Below are 23,951 nucleotides of genomic sequence, written 5' to 3' on the forward strand. Positions count from 1 at the left end.
GGCAACAGAAAAGGACAATCTTTGGCTTTGAGCTCTATGAAGAGGCTGTGATCTTACTTCCTACTACAACCTTATACACTGTTACTTATACTTAAGCACTTTACCTTACCCATGGACCGCCTCTGCTTACTGACCTTTCAGGAAGTAACCATAAATCACTTTCTAGCATAGCATGGTTAGTTAACTGCAACAGCTGCAGGACATCAACACAGAAAGCAGTAAAGTTAGCAGTTTCTTTTTACAGTCAGTTGAGTGCAGTGAAAAACAAGAAAAAAAATCAATGTTACTAGAAATTCTGTATCATTTTTCATAACATTATAAAGAGAATATCAAGGGTTCTGGAGGTGTATGTGTTGCAAAATTACCATGATGTAACATGAACATCCTTGAGAAGGCTGACGAACTTGTCCACCAGTGGGACACAAAGTGGCCCCAGGATATTGTCCCAGCTGGGTTGCATATACTCAGAAGCTCTTCGTTGGGCATCACTTTCACAACAAAAGTAGTCAGCACAAGGTGTGACAATGTATGGAATAAAATAATAATTGCCACTGGAAGCCTAGAAGAAAAAAAAAAAATCAGCTACAGTTTAGAAAACAAATTAAAGTGGAAATATGCTTGCATATACACAGAATCTTTTACTGTCAAAAACCCAGCTAGATTAGGGCTGGTGCACTTTGAAGCTTTATCACACTGCTTAACAGAAGATTTGCAAGCATTAAATTCAAGGCATTTTCTGTGGAAGAATTACAAATATTAAGAGTGGGGAATAAGGCTACAGATCTGTTAAGTGACAAAACAAAACTGGGGTTTTTTTATGTGATGCACAGATCGTAATAGAGTCTGACTGTTACAAGCAAATCTTCTGCTCCCAAATTTTTGGGGTCAGAGATGTACTTGCATCCTCTAGGTTCACTGTGCTAGGAAAGATATGATGCAGAGTTACCCACAAAGAGAGACAGAAATATAGGCACTAGAAGGACTTTGTGGAGAAGTTTAATCCAGAGGAACCTATAAAACATCTGCTTCATGCTGCCACCAAACCAACCAACAGAACTCTGAAGTGTTTTGTAATACATGTAAAGCTTTTAACATGAAAAATCTAGAAGTAAAAACCAAAAATCCTTAATATACCACACAAAAAGTGTAAACATGATCAAGGTGCTGAAAGGGCAGAGGAAACAGGAAATGCCCTTCAGAGCCTCAAATAAGCCAGTTCAAAATCTTTAACTGCTGAGCAAGCCCCTAAAACCCAGACAACTGCAAAGTTTTCTGCAGCTACTAGAATCACCAGTATCCCACTGAGCTATGACAATTCTCTGTTGTTTAAAAGAAAAGTAAACTTCGCATTTCAGAGTAACTAGATAGCAGCACTGAAGCATGGTCAGCTACATCTAACACAACCACCACTAAATACCCTTTGACCATTACCTTGGTGATATCAAGGCATCAAACATGTACAGCAGAATCATACCTTTCATTTTTTTTCATATCATCTAAGCCTGCAGTAAAGCCATAGCCATTTAAAGTCACCTTGAACAATGGCAGAATGCTGAGATGATGGAAAGAATGGATATGAAGATGGCACATTCTTATATGCATTAATAAACTAGACAGGAGAAATAAACTGTTCACAGGATGTAACAATGTAGCACAGGCAGTTACTAAAAATGCAGATGGAAAAGAACCTGTATCAGTACATCCTGTTGCTGATCTAAGTATTTAGAATTTTAAATTATTTCTAATAGATAAAGATCAAGCCATATTCCTTCCTCATAAACCCTACAGTACAGTATCTCTGTTAAAACAATATAATTGTTATCTTAACCTCCTACTAAAAGAGTCAGAAAATTTTCAACGCAAAGCATCAGTATCTTAAAACAATTTAGTCTGGTTTATTCAAATAAACAGTGAGTTCAGTGCAACACAAAAGCTGTTTGTGTATAAACTCTATTCTTAAACCTGTAACAGTGAATTAGCCCTTCCTGCAATGGGAAAAAAAAAAATCTAATTTGAAAGTATGATGTATCTTGTGATGCAAGGAGAGCTGTAGTTATCTACTGAAAAAGCAAAGCAATTTTTAGAAAAAAATTAAATGACACACATGAAACACAGTATTAATCTTATTCAGCCAACATCTCATCTATTTGACTTAGGTTTCTTGCCTCTTTTCGCATAGGAAAATCTATGCAATTAAAACCATTTTTATCCATGACAAACATTTTTGTGTGCAGAAGTCAGGAACCCTGCACATATTTGAACACATCACCTTGTCTGAAAAGCAACCAGCTCCAATTTTCTAGCTTCTTTACATATTATAAAGGCCCTTCATACAGAGTGTGTGGCCTTTCTGAAAGAGTTTCTTATCTTCACTACATAAAAAAACAGTTCCGTACATCTACTTTCCTTATGATATCAAGGGTTAGAGACAGCTGAAAATATCATCCTTGCTTCTGATCATCTACTCAAGATTCTGGTCTCTGACAGCAAAAGCTAATCACTGTTGTCATCCCTTTTGTAAAGGAACGATTATTTACGGCTTGAAGCACTCGTGCAGTGATATTGAGTGATGTCACTGGATACTGTTACTTACTAATGGTAGCTTCTTGCCTAATTGTTCATCTCTAAAGACGACATTGTATTCAAAACTGAAATTACAGACTCCATACAGAAGCTTCTGCTGCTGCCAGGCTGGTTTTGGAAACAAAGGCTTCTAGTAGCAGTGCATCTGGCATGCGTACCTGAAGACAGCAAACATTTTTGGTCTCTCCTGTAATCTACCAGGAATCTCAATTCACCTGACAATAATATTAAATTTAAATTTATAAATTACTGTCCTGTCATAGAGCAACTATTGCTTTTTAAGATAATAAATAAACGGCACAGGTATGTATGGAGAGACATATATAGCAATTCCAGCTGCAAATATATACACTCTATAAATTATTACTTATTTAATTGTAATAGAATTATAACTTCATCTTATAAAGACTGTATGCTGAGTTGGTTCATTCCAGCATTAGTAAAGACACATTAACTTAATTTCATAAAATGAGACAAGAATTGCAAAGAAACAAGTAGACAAAAAATAGCTCTCAATAGCTCATCTTCCAGCAATGAAGATGAAGATTCCAGCAATCTTCCCACTATGCTAGCAATTAAACTTTTATATTCACTCACAACACTTTAAAATCTAACACAAAAAGAGCCACAAGCTTAGGAACATTAAAAAAACAGGACATAAGTGCAAATAAGTTGAGAGACGGACCTGTTCTTCAGGGGAAAATGGTTAAAGGAATTAAGCACAGAGGAATTAAGCCTTTGCTGAAGGGCTGAAAGTTAGGCCCATGTAGGCCATTTTTAGGTTCTAGGCAAGACAGGTCAAATAGAGAGCATTTTTTGTATTAAAATACTCCTCTAAACATTTTGCTAATGTTGTTAAAAGTAAGCTTTTGACCTTAACGTAAACAGGTTTTTTTTAAATTGTACTGCTACTGTTATTCCAGTGCAACTGTCATTTTGACACACTACACTAGAATTAAAGTGGTTTTTTCCTCCAAACAATGTTGAGTAAAATCTCTGCAATTTTAGAGAGAGAATTATTCCTGCACAGCTAATAGCACAATTATTTTACTTGAGCCATACAGTTCGTTTTGCCACTTACTGAAGCATCAAGAGTATTAGGAGTGCTTACTGTACCTTACATGTTTTCCTTTTCACTGCTTTGCAAGGTAAAAAATGAACTGCATTCACTCAAACCTTTGAGTGTTCAGGGAGTTTAATGCACTGCTGTCTTCAGAATTAAGGTTTTTACAGTACTTTTCCATGACATCACATTCTTATCCATCTCGCGACAGATGACTAAGATATGATAAACGTGAAAAAATACTTCCTCTTCTAAAGTTGAATATAGGCAGTATTTTTATGTAAAGACTGTGAAGAGAGATTATCATAAGCCAAACATTCTAAATGTTGGGGATCTAGCTTGCAAGGAACAAGTACTCCAAAATTACAATCACTTTGAAGGAAAGACCCTGCCAAGCACTATTCTTAAAGTATCCTCATACATTTTTAAAAGCCTAGAAACACAGAAATAAGATGGCATATCTATTCAACGCATAGCAGATTTAAAGTGATACATACTTTGCCTATCAGATTACCACTGTGGTATTCAGGAGGGACTTGAACCCGAAGAAAAGCTTTGTGGTTGGCAACCTACTCCAAATTGAAATAAAACAACAAAGAGAAAAACACCACCACAAAACAGCATAATAATCAAAAAGACAAACACAACACATGAAGAGACAAATTATTAAAGAAACAACAGAAAATAATATAGATATTTATAGCAAGTCCTTATTTACAAGGCCAAGAAAACAATGCAATACTTTGCCACCCAGAATGTAAGATTTTCTCTGTCTACATGATTTGTCTATAAATCTCCTTGGGTCATCATTAAGATGCTTTCAAGAGTTACTTTTATGACCCCATCAGGTTCATTACCTGATTAGTTTACTATAACCCAACCACTACTAAATATGCATCCCTTGAGATAGTAGCATTTCCATAAAAACTTTCATAAATAAATGTTAAAAGCCTTAGTTATCATCAATAATAACAGTTTCATATTTGATAATTAGAAACATTAAAAGTAGTATTTACTGGGTTACCCATTGCCTTTGTACTATTTTCCCCCAACAAGAAAAGTGACTGTCATTCCTACTCCTCTTTTATGATGTGCCCTTTTACAAACTTTTAATGCTCCTGCTGCCTCAGGCTTTTTAATAAATATATCATGAAATATCATACAAATTTATATATATTGTAAAAATTTAAAAAATAGAAAGCTACTCTGCAATACTACTACTTCAGATTATTAAATTCATATAATGTAATCATACTTTAGAGTCTTGGTTCTCATTTCAGTCCACTGGGGCTACTAATTTGGAGAATATAAGTCCAAGTGCCAAAATCTTTCTATTTAGTTTTCTTAAATGTTCATTGCCTTGAAACTGTAGATACAGCCTAATTTATACAGCTACCCAAACTCTGAAAAGACTTTCTGCCAGTTACGATAAAAAGTGGTTTTTATCAACATAGAAATTCCTTGTGGCAATGGTAAATTGCAATCCTGTTCCCTTTAGATCAAGGAGAATTTTTGCTAATAACTCCTCCATGGCCCAGACATTATTCTCTGCTTACTATAAGAGCTGCTGCACGACTGAATGAAAAAAACCCATTCAAATCTCTGAAAATACTTCATCAGGTCCACAGGCCTAAGTATACTATAATAAAACTTCTGGTTTAATAGCAGCTTATTTTCTTTTAGGGACCTTCCCTGAAAGCAATTAACTGAGTTATTCAAATTTCTTCAGGCATACCATCAACTAAAGAAAAACTATTAAGTCTTTCTCCTTATATTCTGTACTTGACATAACTTTTCCAGAGTGGGAAGCTCTAGTTTGTATTTTCAATGCCACATTCAAACCCAGTCTATCTCAAACTGCATTCAACCAATGCTAGAACTATTGCCTGAAGGACTGTACATTTTGCTTCCTGACTCCAGCAGTTTTTAAAAAAAGCTTGTACACTTTTTTCTTCACTCAATCTTGGACTTTTTATGCACCATTCCTTAAAATGCTGTAAAGAGGAAATTTTACTATTAAAAAAAATAAAAAGGCTAGCAACAAAAGGTTGCTCCAAAACAGAATGTCTTGCCATGGATTTTGCCTATTACATTGGTTTGGGGGAAGATTTTTTTTTTTTTAAGCATCCTTGACATTTCATTTCTCTAGTAAACCAATTTTTATCTGACATTTAAAGAAACTCCAAAGCACAAGCCCATTTTCCACAGATAAATTTTCTTCTACCTACAGTCCAGTAGGATCTACTGCGCTCTCAAACCTTGGTTTTTCATAATGACACAGAAAACACACTGTTCTGCAAGACTGCATATTTGCAATTTATTTTATCAATGATCATTTTGACAGAAACTTGGAAGCTGTGCATACACCCTCAGCAAAAACAGAAGAAAATAGTCTTCAAAGATCAGAGGAGCTCTACAGAAAGAAATCTAACTGATAGGACATCAACATTTGACCTGGAATTTCACACCAGGGCAATTCTTTCTTGGGAACTGAACTCACAGCCAGTATTTTTTTTCTTTTGTATCCAAGTATGCAATAAATTATCAATACAGAATTTTAATTGCTTGATTGGGAGAGTCAATTAGAACTGAATCACATTCCTCATCTTATCTTATTCCTGAAAACTTCATTCCTGGATGGTGGAGGGAAAGAAGGAAGTTCTACTCTTACACTGCTTTTTCAGACAGTAAACTATTAAATCTCAGACTAACACCAACACAGCATGCTGCTGTATGATTTTCATTGTTAGATCAGCCATACTCAGACCAAATCCTGAATGAATCGCTGACCTTTTTCTATACAATTTTTTTCTTCCTTGCTCTCGTCTCCTCCTTAACATTGAACCAAAACATATTACTCCAGTTCGGTGGTTTTGGGGGGTTTTGTTGGGGTTTTGTTTGTTTGTTTGTTTTGTTGGGTTTTGGTTTGTTGTTGTGGGGTTTTGTTTGTTTGTTTGTTGGTTTTCAATGAAAACATTAATTTTCTTCAAGGCTTACTTGTAATACACAAAAGAAAATCACTCCAGACAACACACTAGACATTTATCTTCTCTGCATCTTTAACATTGCTCTACATGTGTTCTATGATGATTTTTTTGCACCTTTGTACATGACTTGAGATTTTCAGAATAAATAGCAAGGGTGAGGGCAGAGAAGCCTCAGAGAAATCACTGATCTACAGCAGCCAGCACAGAAAGTTTCACTCATGATCCTGGAAAAATGACATGCTGTGCCTGGTAGCAATTTCAGTTGTCCCCCTTCCCTTATACACAGTGCAGATGCATGGACAGAGAGCTTTTAAGACATGGAGAGGACTTCTCTTCATAAAACCAGCAATAGCATTCCTGTGGCTACCTCTGGGTTGGGGAAAGATTTAGCAGATTGAGTATCTATCCAGAACCTAATGAAGAGTGCATTTAAGCTCTTCCACAGCTATGGCAGAGATACACCCACACATTTCAGTTAGGAAAAGTGAAAGAACAACACAAAACCCCAGTACAGGGGTATTAACTATTGTATCTACTATCCAGCATTTAAATGGAAATGGTTATGTAACTATGTACTTGATTGGACACAGTAAATTCACATCAATTTTTTTATCTACTTAACTAGCACAGCAACCTTCATTAGCAATTAACTTCAAACAAGATATTGCTCACACAGTTGTAAAATATTTAACCAAGCAACGAAGCAGTGACACCGTACTGGGGCAAAGACAAACTGCAAGCCTCTCGTGACAAATCACTGGGTCTGAAAGGAGGGGAAAGAAAGCAATTGTCTACTTGAAGACAACTCCAATTTAGAAAAATATAAAGTTTAACCTATTAACTATTCAGATTGTTAATTAGTTTGTTTCTCAGATCAGAAATTACAACAAAGAATGCAATATGGGAGAACATTCATCTGATAAAAGAGTATGAACAACTTCAAATGTCACAAAAGGGTCAAGAATCCATACTTGATATCTACAGTCATTTTCTTTCCTCTGTATTTTATTCACAATTGTTTTCTTCATTTAAGCACTTGAAGAAAGTGGGTTAAAGGAGGGATCTTGCCCCTTTTGCTAGCCACATGGGGTTTACAGGTCTGATACCAGGTCCTGCTGTAGAAATCATGTCACCGGATTTATCTTTTCTTCCACATGAAGGTAAATACCTCCCTCTGTGGGAGAAAGAATCTGCCAAAAGAAAAGACTGCAAGGCTGCTATCTGATCACACCATGCTGAACTTGCCACTGTGCTCTTTGCCTTTACTCCATTTCTGGAATTACCACAAAATGGCTCAGTCCCAATTCTCCCTCTTGCTCTGGAGGTGAAAACACAGGCTTGTGATATTTTGATCATTCACCAGTTGATGGATAGTAGCATTCACAAGCAAATCTGCCTCATCCTTCACAGAACTACAGACCAGTAAATTCAGTTCACATCCCACAGGTGAAACTAGTTCAAAGATCACCAAGACAGACAGGAAAATGACCTGGGTTTATTTACTCACATGCTCAACCTGGTCTATCTTTAGCCTACACGCAGCACTGTGGCCAAGTATAAAGAGCAGCTCAAAATAAACTGCTGCGACTAATACACTATCTTTTCTAGCTCTATTTTAAATTATTAGCAAACTCTAAGAACACTATTTTAGTCTTGCTCTATATTCTTCAGAAGAAAATAAAGTATATGGTGAATGTGGGGACACAGAAAGGAATTAATGGAGGTTTAAGATTTTTGCAGATTCAGTAGTCCTCAAAACAAGTGTAGAGTGTTTAATGAAAATAACCACTGACATGATGTGAAGTATGACAAAAAATACACCTGTCCAAGATATCATGGCATACTGCAGTAAGCCTAAAATAACCACTAAATTTTATCTTGGTTCAAGCTTACTTACTGGTTTGGTTTTACTTGCATTAAGACTATTTTTACTTTGGGAAATAAGCTTTTGCATTCCTAAGTCAAATCTGTGAGGAATAGGATGGGTATACAGTAACCAAAGCTGTTTGAGATACAAGAGTAAGCCCATTAAGGCATCACACACAGATATATATTTGTACAAGTGGGTGAAAGTGGTAGAAGGAGAAAGATACTTTGAATTTCTGAAGTTACATTTTGATCTATCAGACTACATATATAACATATCTACTATATAGAACTTAAAGGAACTTCTAAAAAGTAATTTTTTGATCTAGCTTTAATTTGGAAAGGAAGTCAACAAGATTTCCACTAGTTTGAATTATATGTAGGTAAACCAGACTTCCTTCAATCATATAGAGCATATATATGCACGTCAGCTTTGTTATTAGACTTGCTTCAAATTAGTATCTTCATTTTGTGTTTTAAAATGAATGTGGATTTAATACTTACTGTGTTTTTCTGAGATACCATATCCTGGTAAAAAAAAGGAGAAAATATTTATTCATTTTTACTGGTGACAATAATTTCAAATAATTCAAATACATACATATGCACACAGACATGTTCTTTACATCATAATCCATATTTCCTACAGCAGCAAATTCCAAGTAAAGGGACAAAACATCAAGAAAAGTCTTAGTGCTTCAGATTAGGAAAAAAAATAATGATTCAAAGAAGCAGCCTGTTTCCAGAAGGTTCAAAAGATGAAGAAATTTGTACTTGCCAGTAATTCTATTTTCTCAGACTGGGCACTCCACATAGCCAGCCATAATCCAGGAACTGGTGAGACAAATCATTCAAAGCTAGACATTTTTTTTTCCCCTGGAAGAGCACCCTTAAGATACCTAGGCCCCTTTCCTACTTGGATGGGCACAGGCCAACACACCACTACACCCTAATGTTTTTCACCCCAAATCTAAAGAGAGATATTGAAACTATGAGGCAGTTGATAATGAACTTATAAACCAGACCGCAAAGACTTCCAGTTGCTGGCAAGTAGCCTCCTCCTCCTCCTCCTAGTGATGGCTTGCATGTTCAGTGAACACTGCTTGGTGAAACTAAAGAGATGCCCAAGTAAGCCACGCTACAAACGTTAGATATAGACTTGTTTCTAAGCAAGGTTATTGATAAAATTGTAAATTCTCTGACAACTTAAGATGATTCTTCTTGAGCAACTTCACATCTGGCAGCCTGAAATCCACTTGGACAACCACTGCACAAAAATGATCATTCCAATGCACCCTCTTCCTCAAAAACAGACAAAATGTCAGGGACCATCTAAGAAGTTTAGTTCTGCAAATATGACCCTCTTGAAATCTATATTATATATTCTTTTATATTCTTGGAACTAGCTTGTCTGGGAAAGAACATTGGTGAAACTGTAGAGGCAACTCTTGGGAGAATTTCAGGATGGGTCCTAAGAAATAAGCTATATAAAGTCAGGCTGCCAAAGATCTTCACAGATCTTCCCAGTAGAAGTAATAGCAACCATGAACGCTGCCTTTGTAACACTTAGGCTAGCCACTCTTTAGAGGCAAGCACAGTAACCTAGACCCAAGTAAAGTAATACATCCCTGAAAGGAAAAAAAAACCTGACCAAATTAGTAAAATCTGACAATAAACACACACCAGCAGATGATAAAAAAATACATATTAAGGTAGCTAAACAGAATTACTGACTAATTTAAACTCCTTAAGCTAAATAAAATACCTCAGAACAAAGGTAATGGAAAGCTTAGACACTGAAATATCACATATCTGAAAATTAATATGTCTACCTAGCTAAGCAAGTATCTTCAGTAGAGCTTTATTTACTGCAGATAAAGATCTTCCTCAGCAGGGAGAAATGAACTCTTCTGAGAACTGTCCAGGACCTAAGCCATGAAATGTGTCATGACCTGCTCTTCCTTGAAAGACTCCAAGAACAATCCCTTTCTATCTTCTGAAATATTCCTAAGAAAGGTGCATTAGCATATTTGAATGGTATCCAACACTGAACTTGGACTCAGTTGCAGAAGAGGTATCAAGGATATCAAGGTATGATTGAACCATGTCCTAGTGCCCCACTTAAACTACCCTAGAACTTGATCCAGAGGATATCCTCTGCTTGGTTTCAGCAACTTAAATTAAGACTTCTGATATCAAAGTAAGATATGCTAGGGATCTATGCAGACCAAGGAAGTTATGCAAGCAACCGGGAGATGAAGAAGAGATCAGTGACACTGACAGAGTTCCTAGCAGAAGAGGGATGAAGGCAGATAATGGCTTTTCTAGCCTTAAGTGAGCCAGTCATGCTCCAGTGTTTTCAGGCCCCCAGACTTGCCCTTGAGCTTCACATCCTTAGAAAAAAAGCCCCAGAACTGACAGAGCAGACTTGCAAGTTCTGGCAACAATCAACCTGAAGATCCAGATAACCCTGGAGGTCATTCAGCACTCCAGTTATGGAGCAGGTGCTTGCCTATGGGCTTGGCACAAAAGTGCAGAAATCAAAGCCATCCACAGAGGTCCTCACTGGGCAGAGACAAACAGAAGATGACTAGTCTGTACGTCCCAAACTTTGGCACATCCTTGTGAGAACCAGATTGATCAGAATATCTGAGTGACAGCATAAAATGTGTTAATGAAGAATAAAAATGAAAGATCTCATTGCAAGCAGGTATATTACTGATGCAGGATAAAGAGTTGTATGCCTGTCCACCCAGATTACCTAGAGGAAAGGAGGGCATGCAAGTATGTCTTAGTGCATATCTGTACAAATAGGCTCTCTGAGCAGAGTGTGAGAGGCTCCAACCCTGAGTTCTCGTGACTCCAGAGCACACAAAATGTGAATGTGTATGTGGACCACCACCTGAAGAAAGGAAGTATGGGATACATACACAGGACACATCGGAGTAAAATCAATGACAACGAGAGCACAAAAGAGAAGCTGTGACAGAACAGAGTTTTTTTCAGAAAAGAGGAGACTCATACAAAATTAAGATTAAATTTAATATTTTTACAGGACCAAGAGAGGTTAAAGAATTCCACAAAGGATTTTTTGACATTAGAGGTATGAAAAATATAAAGTAGTAAGGGGGAATAACTCAAAATTAGGAAAAAACTCAAAGCATGAAAAATGCTTCTCTCAGTGAAGGTAGCAGGAAAATGGATGATATTAAAAGCAGCAGTTAGTGACAATACAGAGAATGACAGTCTAAATGTGATCTAAACCAAAGAGAACCTGCACTGAGAAGGACAGAAACATCCACAATATATAACTTGCACCCAAACCAGCAATCTCAGGACTTGAGTGTATAGCACTTCTTACCCTACTATAAAAATGAAAGGCCTAAAAGATTTGGTGAGAATCCTTTTTTTTTTTTTTAATCTTAAAACAGCAATAAAAAGGAGATTCCTGTAGTCTTAGCTACTCAGCACCTAGGAGATACAAACCTCATCTGACAGAAAGTGCTTCAACAGTAGGAGTAGGTTGCAATACAATCCTTGTTCAGGTGTCATTGTTATACAGACCATAACATTTTTTTAAATGTACTCTAAAAGAGGCAAAGGAAGGAAAAACCCCAGACCTTCACTCTCACTTCCAAGTCTAACTGTCTGAAGCAAAAGTCAGTACCATACTATGGATCTTTTCTTAAACAAGCTTTTATACTATTCTAGCATTACTATTATTGCTAGCAGCTGTTTTTCTTATCATGATTTTGTTACATAGCTATCAGGAAATCACATTCAGTGTAAGTTTCAGAACACCACAAACATTTGCAGGATCAGGTATTTAAAGAGATTTCTGAAATGAAACAGATTTTGAAGTGAGAAACTTACTTTGAGAGACTGAGCAGTGTCAGCATCAGTGTCATGGTAGAGTATAACATTATTAGCCATATCAAAGCTTTCACGTACACCAAGGTGGTAGAACAGCGATGGTTGCTTGGAAATGTCACTCATGTCCACAACTGCAACATCTGAAATGAGAGGGAGGGGAGAAGGTGCTAAAAAAAAAATAAATCTTTAAACCAATTTTATTCTTACATAGGACTTGAAATAAATCCTGAATTTATGCATTTGAACAGACAAAATCATTATATTCAAATAAGGAGAGCTTTCTCATGTTAGAAGTCAATTTTACATAAGAGATAAGAACCTGATAAGGAAATTATCACAGTGTTACAGTAATTGAGAGGCAGAGTTTAGGAGTTCTGCTTGAGGTTTTAAAATCACTGCATCAGGAATACCCCAGGTGAAGAAGCAGTTCTGCATTTGCTCTCTCAACTAGGACTAACAACCTGAATGCCCAATAGGATGGAAGGCTCTAAATCTTCAGGTGGAACCCCTATGTTTTGTCAATTATCAGGCCTAGCATAAAGGACATGGTCAGCATAAAGATGAACCAACAACCAGATTGTATTTGACACAAAAGGGTCAGTACATGGGTGAGCACTGGGGGTACAAACAAGTCCATCAGATTATACATAATTGACATTAATCCCACTGACCCCAACAATGACACTGCATGACCGAAAATGGGTGGAATAAACAGTGAAATACAGTCTCCCATAAAAGGGATGGGAGACAACCAGGTCAACAAGCCCAATACTTAAGAGCAAGGAAGCCACATACTGAATCTCTACACAGCCCACATTCACAAAAGCCAGATTTGACTGGAACCCAGTTCCAGGGAGATGGGAAGTCCTTCCCCAACAGGGAACTCTGCACAGTGCATCCACCAGACAGACACTGCCCCTTCCTGCAAGTGGTCCCAGCTTTTATCCCTAAGTGGGACACCTGACCTTTGCTTACTTAATGCAGGACACCTGGGGCTTGTTTACCCATTGGCTCTCCCTGCATCCTGGAGGGAAGCCTAAAGGCAAACTCACCCCCTCTTTGTGAAGGGCTGTGGGAATCACCCATATGTCAACCTTAAATTGGGGTTTGGGGTTGAAACCCCAGCATTTCACCCCTAAGAACAATAATGTAGCAGAAAATATGGGAAAACTGTGAGACTGAGCTTGTCTTAAGAGGCTGAGGTTTGGAGAACATGAAATTTCTAAACAGTAGAAAAATAAATTATTGTGAAAGTTGATTCTTAAAAGCTATGGGCAGGATGTTCAAGATGAGGGGATTCAACCACACGTACTCTGAGCAAGACTTCCATTGCTCTTGGGTAGTATTCCTGTCAGAAATGGAAGTAAAAAAATTTACATCAGTGAAAGATGACCCATACAGAAAGCTGAAGAGAAATACCCCCTCATATTATGCAGAACAGCTGAGTTACAAGCAACAGATTCTGAGTTCAACATTTGGTTCTCATATAAGCCTAAAGGTCAGTACAGAGAGAAGAGGTAGCTGGTGAAGAGGACACTTAACGCTGAGGTTTTTTCCTTGATCCTTATATCCTCTATGCTACCTAAGAAAATTTTGCTTTAAAGCTTTTTAAAGGTCTGTATCTATATGTCTGCCTGCTTTCACTGCTATGGGATAAATGGAGGAACTTGAATTCAAAGTATTCATAAGACTAGAGCCTTGTCATTGAAACCACAGGGGAGTCTGAGGTTCAAAACAGATTCCAGAGACTCAGTGCAGCTGGGCAGAAAATTCTACACCTCTGAAGGGGTAACAAACAGTGTCTGTACCTACAGGGGTGACAAAGAATGGTGGGCTACTAGTAAACAAGAAATCTAAAAACAAGTCTGATGTATAAAATCCAAACACAGCTGTCCATTTACCTAGGCTTTACCAAGGTTACACATCACAAGAATCAATACCCTGTACTTAGTATGCAAGTTCTTGGAAAAACCTGCAATGAATACAAACTCCCTGTTAAAGCGCAAGGAATGTTTTGAGTCCAAAGACAATGACCTGCCTTAAGACCAAAACATCACCATTCAAGAGCAAAAAAAAACCCCAAACCCAACAAAACAAATAAACAAAACCGATGAAAAGGCACACACCCCTCCCCCCCCAAAAACCCCAAAACTCCAACACAAAATCAGAGCAATATGAGAAAATCCCCTTATTCCTGTGGAACCTCCTACTGATGATCTTCCCAGTTTCTGTTTAGCCAGCTCTCTATAGCATGGACAAAATTCTTAGTGTACCGTACACTGTAGAGTCACACAAACTGCTGCTCCATAAGCACATCCAAATCTAGATTACCCCAATATTACAAAATAATTTTAGAAAACATAAATGATCTATAAAACAAAAGACAAACTAACAAGCAGAACTAGAATCAATACCATCTAGGGGGAAAAAAAAAAAAAAAAAAAAGTCTAAGAGCTTGGACTGGTTTTAGTGCTTGTATAAACTGTTTATGTGGAACCAGAGTGCTGTGAAATCAAAATCACCATCCTGGTAAAAGAATTAAGACAAGTGTTCATGTAGCACACAGATACTGCATTTTACAATACAATGTGAGCGATGATCCGTAACAGTTTACTGAAACAAGACTATGCACCATTCATTGCCACATGTAGAGTCTACAGCTGAAATGTGTCTTCTATTGACTGCTGCTAGGTAACAATGTAAGTAGTATCAGAAACACATTAAATGAACATAAGAACAGAAGTATCTGCATTAAAAATGGTAATTATTCCTCACATAGATATTCATTCACACTGATAAAAGAAGATTTATGAGCTGAGTTTTTCTTGTTTATTCACATCTCATGAACACAGGTGGGAAGAAGGTAAAATAAAATAAAAACAAATGGAAGACTAGCAGAGATTTAAGATGCTATCACAAAAATATGCTTGCAAGTGAAAAAAAGCACCAAGAAGGTAATTGAATGGATCCAGTCTGATCTAGGGAATCAAGGGATGACACAGAAGCAAATGACAGTGGACAGAAGCAGAGCATCGAAAGTGCTAGTGGCTGTGGACCCGAGCACTGATGAGAAGCTGCATTCCCAGGGAGCTAAGACCCTCTCCAGCAGGAACAGCAGGACACTTGGAGCAGGGAGGAAAGAGATCTACATACAAACCAGCTTTACTAATGTGCTAATGAAATGTAGCTTGAGTCTAGTGAGCCCAAGAAACGAATGAAAATGTGGGTGGAGAACAGATGACCAACAATAAATGTTTATGAAAGAAGCAGATCCCCAAGATGTGTCCCGTGCACGCAGTGCTGGGAGTATGGTGGTCAGTGTCACTGATCACTGGATCTAAGCACCCTTGCCAATACTACTGTTTCCAGCACCATATCTCTCTTCTTGGTGTAGGCAGTTTTGTGAATAGCTCAACAAACAATGCTAATATGTGACACTACAAATATTTCTGTTTCAGTTGTCCTGTATTTTTCTTATGATTTATGCTAAAATCTTTCAACTACACTTCTTTAAACAAAGACATGGGGCCTTGCACTTCAACCACTTATGACTGAGGAGAAAGAGATAAGAATTCCCTTAAACTTCCAAAGATACATAAAAATAAATACTACAACACAAGTATCTACTTCACAGATCTTGATTTATGAATAGAAAAGGAAGTCTATCACACTTCATCTGTATGTTTGGTTCAGCCAAACATACTACTGGGCTTCCCCTTCCAAATTTAGGTTCAACCTCCTTCATTATAAACAAGTGTGAAGCAGGAGCTAATGCCAACTTTGATCAACTGTTTTAATGAATGAGGAATTTTATGAAATAATGAAACATTTCACATAGGTCTAAACAACCAGTGGATATGGTCTCCTATGTTCAGAAGGAAAGAGAGCAGTGGAAGGTCCAGCCCCTTTGTAAAGACAGAAGGATTTCAAATCCAGTACAAAGATCTTCACAATGCATCCACCAGAGGGTGTGGAGGGGTGGGGATGTGCTTGACCTTGCACATCACCAATTTTGGATGATTCTAGAACAGAACATTTAAACTCATAGCTTTGTTTCTGCAGCAGCAACTCACATTCAAAAGAACATACCCATAAAAATGCATCCTTCCTCATTTCTTCTTAAAAAATCTTTTCAACCCTTTTTGTTCTCTTGTAATTGCACATGAAACTATTTTCATCCTGGAAGTAGTTCTCTTGTCACAAACCCAAAAACTGATGTCACTTTATTAAGTATCTGATTGCAGTTCATGTTTCCATACTCATACGTAAGCTTTTGTTTCCATATATGTAAGCTTTTTTTTCCATTGTAAAACAATATATTTTTTAGTGCATTAACATAATCAGCATTACTAGTGCAGTCTTGATTATGCCTCTGTATTGTTGCAGCAGATGGCACTTAAATAATTTCTTATTCTACAGTTTACATATTTTAACACTAGTGTGTCTTAAGAGACCAGACACAGGAAGAGATAAATAACTATGATAATTGAAATGAAGATTGGAGATCATTACTTGTAGTAAAACAGGAGACTATGAAACTAATAAATAATTCAACAGGAAAAACATTATTACACAGGTTAGAACCAGAGGACTTATTTCTCTATCTGGAATGCACCTGAAGGTGCATATATAATAATAATTTAATGATCTAAGTAAATCACAAGTCTTCATGTGACTGTTGTATGATTTATGACATTTGTAGTAATAACATAACAAAAGGAAAATTTTGGCACCAGGTTTTGGGATTTATAAATTAAAAGTATAAAAAAGAGAAAAATAAGAAATAGCATGAAATATGGTGAAAGTTAAAGGGAATCTAGCAGGCCTAACAGAAGAAAAAGTCAGAAAAAGTCTGTACTGCTTTCAGCTTCTAACCTAAAACTCACCTCCATCTAGCCTTATCCATGTGGAAATCAAGAACCTTAATCCATTATTATGGATTCATTACTTTTTAAGCATTTGGAACCTATCTATACATAATAGATTAAAAAAAACAAAAAAAAAAAAAAACAAAAAAACAAAACCCACTTAACACGATAATAGAAACCTTAACAGTGGAAAATGCAGAACTCTGCCCCTTGTTATTCACTAGCATCCTGGTAAATGATGAACCTTCAGATTATTAGCTATTAGAACTATTATTCAGATTATTAGCTATTTCCAGTCCTTTATAGTTAGCAAATAAACAAATGTGTTATCCTTGAAAACCCCTGGAGGAAACTGTCAAGGTTATTCTTCAGAAGAACAACGGTGCTCCTAAAGAAAAAACAAAATCTTAAGAACTATCTTCAAGAATCTTAACTTCTGGATGCACATTCAATTTTTTTTCTGCATGACTGTATGGTCTGTCAAAGGAAAGAATACCGAAGTTTTTATAGGGAAACAGTTATGGTAAAATTTGAAGCATATTTGCAAACTAGGAACCCTTTGCAGCTTTTACTTAAACTAAAACAAAAAGCACAACACTCTCAACTTTAACATACCCTTAACTCCCAGAAACCGGGAGATGAAATAGCTCAAGGCTATAAGGCATAGTAGTAATTACCTATAGAACTGTTAAATTTCCGAATAGTTTGTTACACCAGCAAACTGTCAGTGCCTTCCGTTAGATACTAAACACAAGCCAATTTTAGCATAGCCAGTTTAGTATAGCCAGAAGATGCCTTAGAAGATAGAAGTCCCATGAGACCTAAATATGCAACTTTTTTCTAAATTCAGGAATTTCTGGTTGAAGCCAAGAGCATTTGAATTCAACCTCTTCAAATTTGCAGTATTATAGCATGAACTTTGCTAACTTCACTGGTTTGCTATAGGGCCAGAATTGGTCACAAAAAATAAAAACCAACTAGGCAATAATGATTTATCCTGCAATGTAGACTTGTATATGTTATAATCACATTAAATAACATTTAAAAAAACATATCATATATTTCAGGCTAAGATTAATTTCTTGTATAGATTAAAACCAAGTACCACACTTTTGTATAAATACTAAAATTAATAGTTTAGAAATTGCTTACAAAGCACCATTAAGAAGGGAGTTTGTTCTTATAAGCTGTAAGAAGAATTCTATTGTGGCTGGAGTCTGACTACAAGTTTCAGTTTATTTCCTGATTCAGAAAAGGAAACACAATCCTGCACACTGGAGGTCTGAAACTTTTTGATGCAGTGAGGGCACTTCCTTTGGAAAGTGTTTGGTTCACAAGGGAAGGGAATTGAGAACTGAAAGGACAGGAAATTTAAGAATTAAATTAGGCACAAATCCTCATATTTATTTGGGAAAAAAAGATTCTTTCTGCTCACATATAGTAAGAGCTGAAGAAAAAACAGTGAGATTATGGGGTTTTATCAATGACACCAAGCACACATTGGAAAAAGAAGACAACTTTATTATTGGCCAAATAATTTTTAATTAACTATTTTAAAAGTATTATTATCTTGGGAAAACAACAGAGAAAATTAGATTCTGTTTCTGGTGTATTACCCATCTACACCCACTCATTAGAAAATGAAGCAAAATCTAAAACTTTTATATATCTCACTTTTGACAGCTCTAATAGATTTGTTAGGTGCTTTATGAATTCTGAAAACCTGGGCATAAAATGGCAAAAATTCTGAAATGTGCTCGTCCATCATTTCTCTATTTGCTCAGGAAAACAAAGAACTGTCGTAAAGTGGCAATTTCAGGCACAGGTTGTTTTATCAAAAACAAGGCAACACCTCTAATTTATCTTTTCAGAGTGATATCGTCATTTGCCTTTTACTCAGTTGTGGCTTTAATCTTACCCGCATCTGTCACAGGTGTTATGTTACAAAATGAGATACTGAAGAGAAATGTGCATCACACACTAAAATTATCAGTTCTGCTCCTCTTACCTAGCAAAATGGAAGGTGAGGGGGAAAAAAATAACAATTGGGGCCCTTATAAAAGCCAATATTATCAGAACAGCAAACACAATGGGGAAAATCAGACCTTTGTTTTGCATTTCTTCCTTCCTGTGTGTCAAATATTGCTCTGGAAAGCAGTTTCACATCCTTCACCATGAAGTCATTCTGCTCTATGAATGTGAATACTGTGAGTGCTGAAGAAGTAATGTTAACTATGTATTAGCTGAGCAGAAGAAGCATTCTTGGCTAATAAAAGTTGGCTGTTAAACAACTTTCCTGAAAGGACCAGGCAAATCCAGAGCCCTACTGTTGCTAGAAACCAAAAAAATTTAATTTTCAGATGAGCCTTTCCACTATATGTCAGCATTACTAACTGCAACAATTAGGATGATTGCTTTGCTCCACTAAACACACAAATGCACTAAAAATGGCAGCATTCCACCTCCAGAGACAAATCTGGGAACAGCTGTGTTAAGCAAAGTGGTCCAACTGGCACTTCAAAGGCGGCCGGCTGACCCACTGCCCTTGGAAAGTGGGCACATCAACATGGAGGAGGAGGAAGAAGAGTTGACACCCAAGTTTGTTCCTAACCACAGCATTTGGGTGCATGCTAGAGAGTCCTTTCATGTAGCCCAGCAAGGCATCTCCTCCTTCCTACGCACCTAAAAAGTTTGGAATGCTTGAACTCAAACCTCTCAACTCCCAAGGCAAAAAGCTGAAATACAGCAGTTTTAGAACTACCAGAATGGTTAGAATTCACCAAGGAAAACTGTAGCCTGGATTACACTCTGCAAGTGGAGATAAGGAAGCTGGTACACTTGTTTTTCATGTATACATCATAAAAATGCCTCATACTTCTTCCATTCAAACCACTGGGAGACCCCCCAGTGGCCTGAAATGGCACAGGAAGGAGCATTTTTTGGATAGCCATCCTGCAGGTGGTGAAATGCAAAGTCCAAAGAAGCAACCAGCAGAATAAACCAGTGTGGAAGAAGCAGAGGCACGGGTAGCTGGAGTGAAACCAGTAAGGAATGAAACCAGCACAGCAACACGTACACAGAGCCTGAAAGCTTTTTAATAAGGAATGCAAAAACTATATTTACTTTAAATATTTACTTTAGTCGTAACCAGAAAGAAACCTTGTTTGTGAGATCAGTTCTCACATGTAACCTTTTGTCCTTTCAATTTTAAATACCAGCCTTTGGCAGCCACATTTGAAAATTTCAGTCTTAGGCTATCTTACTAACATATGACATTCTAACATTCACCGGCAATTCCCATCCAGCAAAACCAATCTACAGGATACAGTGAAAATCAGATAACCATGCAAGACAACAGCATGGACAAGATTGAGGGGGTAATCCTCATCTCTGGCTTTTATAATTCTGTATGAGTACCCATTTCATACAATGAACTCCTAGCAGGGTTACATTCAGACCCCAACATCAGAGCCACTAATCATGTTAGCACTGTGGTGTTGCTTTACAGCTGTACTCAGATACTGCATCTTTCATCTGTCCTCTGGTACATGGAACACACATTAAAAATAGCACTAGAACATATTTTTCATGCTTCAGTGGCATTTATTGCAACTCAGGATAAACTATTATCTAAAACTATTCATTTTTCTAAACTATGACAAACTATTTGTGCCATATACCTTAATATCAAAATAATCATCAGTTCCAAAAATTAAATCACCCAAGGAACTACACTTTAGTTAAAAGGAACAGAACAAACTACAGCAGGTGAGCAACACTGCCAGTTCTAGTGGTTGATATGTAACTTGAGTTCTCATTTATTTTTATGTTTTGGGGTTTCCTTATTCATTAGATACATCACCTGAAGCTTTCAATTCTTACCCCTGAAATTGCATATTAGGAACTTTTTTGTTAAATGGAAGCAAGGATTTGCTTAAAGCAAAAGCTTTAAGAAACATTTTAGATGCTTCTTAAATATAATTAAATTCACAGTAAAACTAAGTTTCAAACAAGGCAAGGCACTACATTAAAATAAGAATTCAGTTCTACTGATCCAGAAAAGCAAGAATTGTGTCAAGAGCATGCCTGTGCTTATTATTTCTTTAACTGATCTTTAAAGAGTCTCTCAGACTCTTTCAAAGCAGAATACAACCCGCACCCACAAGAATTGGTGCGGGAAGAAAAGTAATGCAGTTAATGTAATACATAGGGCATCCAAACTTCCAAACTTAGAATGAATTTTTAATGCTTTTGCACAAGTATGAAGGAGAAAAATATTGTATGATTGGAACAGTGAGACACCTGAAAATAACTTGTCATTCAGAAGAGAGCAGAAAACTTTAGTATTTTGTACAGTTGGCAGTTTAGGGAAAGAAGGAAATAAAAAACTAATTAATACTCAAAGAACTCTTCTTGTAATACTGAAGCGTCGAAGTTAGGAAATATATAATTCACTGTAAACAGTGCATGCCTAAGCTTAGAAGTTGTTTAATGTTTTCCATGAGAAAGATTTGCTGTCAGTCCTTTTTAAATTTGCTTATTTGCTTCAGGTTGTTTTGTTGTTTGGGGTTTTTTTGGTTTGTTTTTTCTTTATAAAATATCTCATTAAAAACAACCCAGTCATTTCTGAGACTGTGTTGGAGAACTTATTTTTTCTGGCCAATGTTAAACATCATCTTATGCCAGATTAAGAAGCCTTAGTGTTTCCAAGCACCAAACCAGAAATTTGTCAGACAAGTCAGGCTGTCTGGAACTCCGCTTGTTAGCCTCATGAAATGCTGCTCCTTCCAAAGCTAAGATTTCAGCAATGAGTTGGTCAGAGTCACAAGGGAGATGTTTGGTCTCAGATGAGCCAGTCCTGACTCCTTTCATTGTCAACACAGAGAGAGGAAAAGCACTTTTAGAGCACCGTTTGTCTGATCTGTCAGAAGTCTACTTTAGGATGAGATGAATTGCAGCCCAGAGGTGCCTGTTTCTCTCCACTATGAAGGGAGTCAAAGCCAACTGCAGACACGCACACTGAAGGTGTTCAGTGCTATGAACTCCCTCCACAGTCTTGCAGCTCTGCTTTGAAGAATTTCATTAACCATTAAGGCATTTCAGTCAAGAATTGTATCATCTCAGCACGTATTTCTCTGTAAATGTTCCCCTCAGCTGACCAACAAATGGGTGGCCAACAGAGGACTACAGCTCTTCCTCATCAGTACTATACCTGCAGTCTCTCTGCCTGTGAGAAAGAAGAGGAAAGATTGTCACAATTCAAACCCTCAGCTAAGATTTCCAAAGGAGTCCCTGGAACACCTAACTCTTGCTTGAATTGTCCATAAATGGGGGGTACATTTGTGAATCCCAGTTTATGATGCTGTTTGTTTTGGAACTAAATAAATATGATTATACAGCTATGCGGATGACTGTTCTTTAAGAGGTGTTTTTGCATGTACTATCTCAGCCCAGAGTCTTTTCTGCTACTCATATGATCTGATTGTTTAGTTACATTGAGGCACTGACTTGTATCCTCCTGGCCTATGGATGAAGTTTCTACACAAGTTAAATTCTCAGTAGAATTACCTTTAAGCCAAATATAAACATTACATTTCCCTGTAAGGCAATGACATTCATAACAAAGCTAGTAACAGACTTCACCTTTTTTCTTCCTCTTTCATACCATAGCTTGTGAGGTTCTGGGAAAAACATAGCCTCAGGACTAAGGGAGCTAACTCACAGTGGTGTGAGAGATCACAGTAAAAAAAAAAAGAATGCCCACCCACACTGCCACTGGAAACTCATGCAGCACACTCCTCTTTGTGCAGCCACCCTTCCTGGAAGAAGCGTTGTGAAAATTTACCCACTCTGGGACCACAATCAAAGTCACAGTTACCAAACACTATGATATCAGATGGGTCCTGCCAAGGTCTGCATGCTTCTAATAAATGAATTCTGAAAGTTGTGACGTGCACAGGAGGTCAATATTTATACCACTTCTTTGTAAAATTATAGGCTTCAGGCTCCTGGGTTAGAAATTGAGAGAGATCTCATCACTTGGATTTTAGCCATTTGAGCAGTTTCATGACTCAGGCAGATAAATACTTATGCCTGCCTGCAACTCCTACCTCTTGCACATGGCCGATGGTCTCTGATTCTCTCTCTTCCCATTCTATCCTCCCCTTATCCCTCAATCTATATTTAATTTGATAATTTCTGCGTAACTTAGTGCTAGTATACTAGCAGCCAGAAGCACTGTCTCTGCAGCTAATCTAGTCCTGTGAGTGGTATCAGCTACCAGCTTCCTGCTAGCCTCCTGAAAAAGTACTTTAAGACACTGTTAGACTTTACAACAATTGAAAGAAGTAAAGGTTAAAAACTTAATTTAATGAAAACTTACTTTTTACATATCATATAAAAAACCACACTTGCATCTGTAACTAAAAATATCCAATTCTGTAAGTAGTGGAAAAGATCAGGCTGAGATAGTACACACACAAACTTCTCTTAGATATGGTCATCCACACTACTTTATAATCATGTTTCTTTAGTTCCAAAACAAAGTACTTAAATTAACAGTGGCTGTTATTTAACCTTGTAAGGATGCACCCAGCAAAAGTAAAAACAAAAAGTAAATTAGAGCAATTTGCTCTTCCAGGTTGACATCCATCATTTGACCATGTATAATATAAAAAGCAACAACTATTAAATACTGCAAGTTTCAGGAAA

The 23,951-nt window shown here is 37.1% G+C and overlaps 1 protein-coding gene across 1 annotated transcript in view; it reads right to left on the reverse strand.

The window, feature by feature from the left end:
• The window catches only part of MAP3K15 (mitogen-activated protein kinase kinase kinase 15), a 79,286-nt gene that overhangs the window by 48,116 nt on the left and 7,219 nt on the right, over nucleotides 1-23,951 (reverse strand). The window contains exons 2-4 of the mRNA XM_026849488.1: nucleotides 12,373-12,512; nucleotides 9,004-9,027; nucleotides 366-559 (exon numbers count right to left, since the gene is read on the reverse strand). Coding sequence (XP_026705289.1) covers nucleotides 366-559; nucleotides 9,004-9,027; nucleotides 12,373-12,512 — 358 coding nt within the window. The remainder of the gene's footprint in view (nucleotides 1-365; nucleotides 560-9,003; nucleotides 9,028-12,372; nucleotides 12,513-23,951) is intronic.

The sequence above is a fragment of the Athene cunicularia genome, assembly GCF_003259725.1.
Source record: "Athene cunicularia isolate RWA chromosome 1 unlocalized genomic scaffold, athCun1 chr1_part1, whole genome shotgun sequence".
NCBI lineage: Eukaryota > Metazoa > Chordata > Aves > Strigiformes > Strigidae > Athene > Athene cunicularia.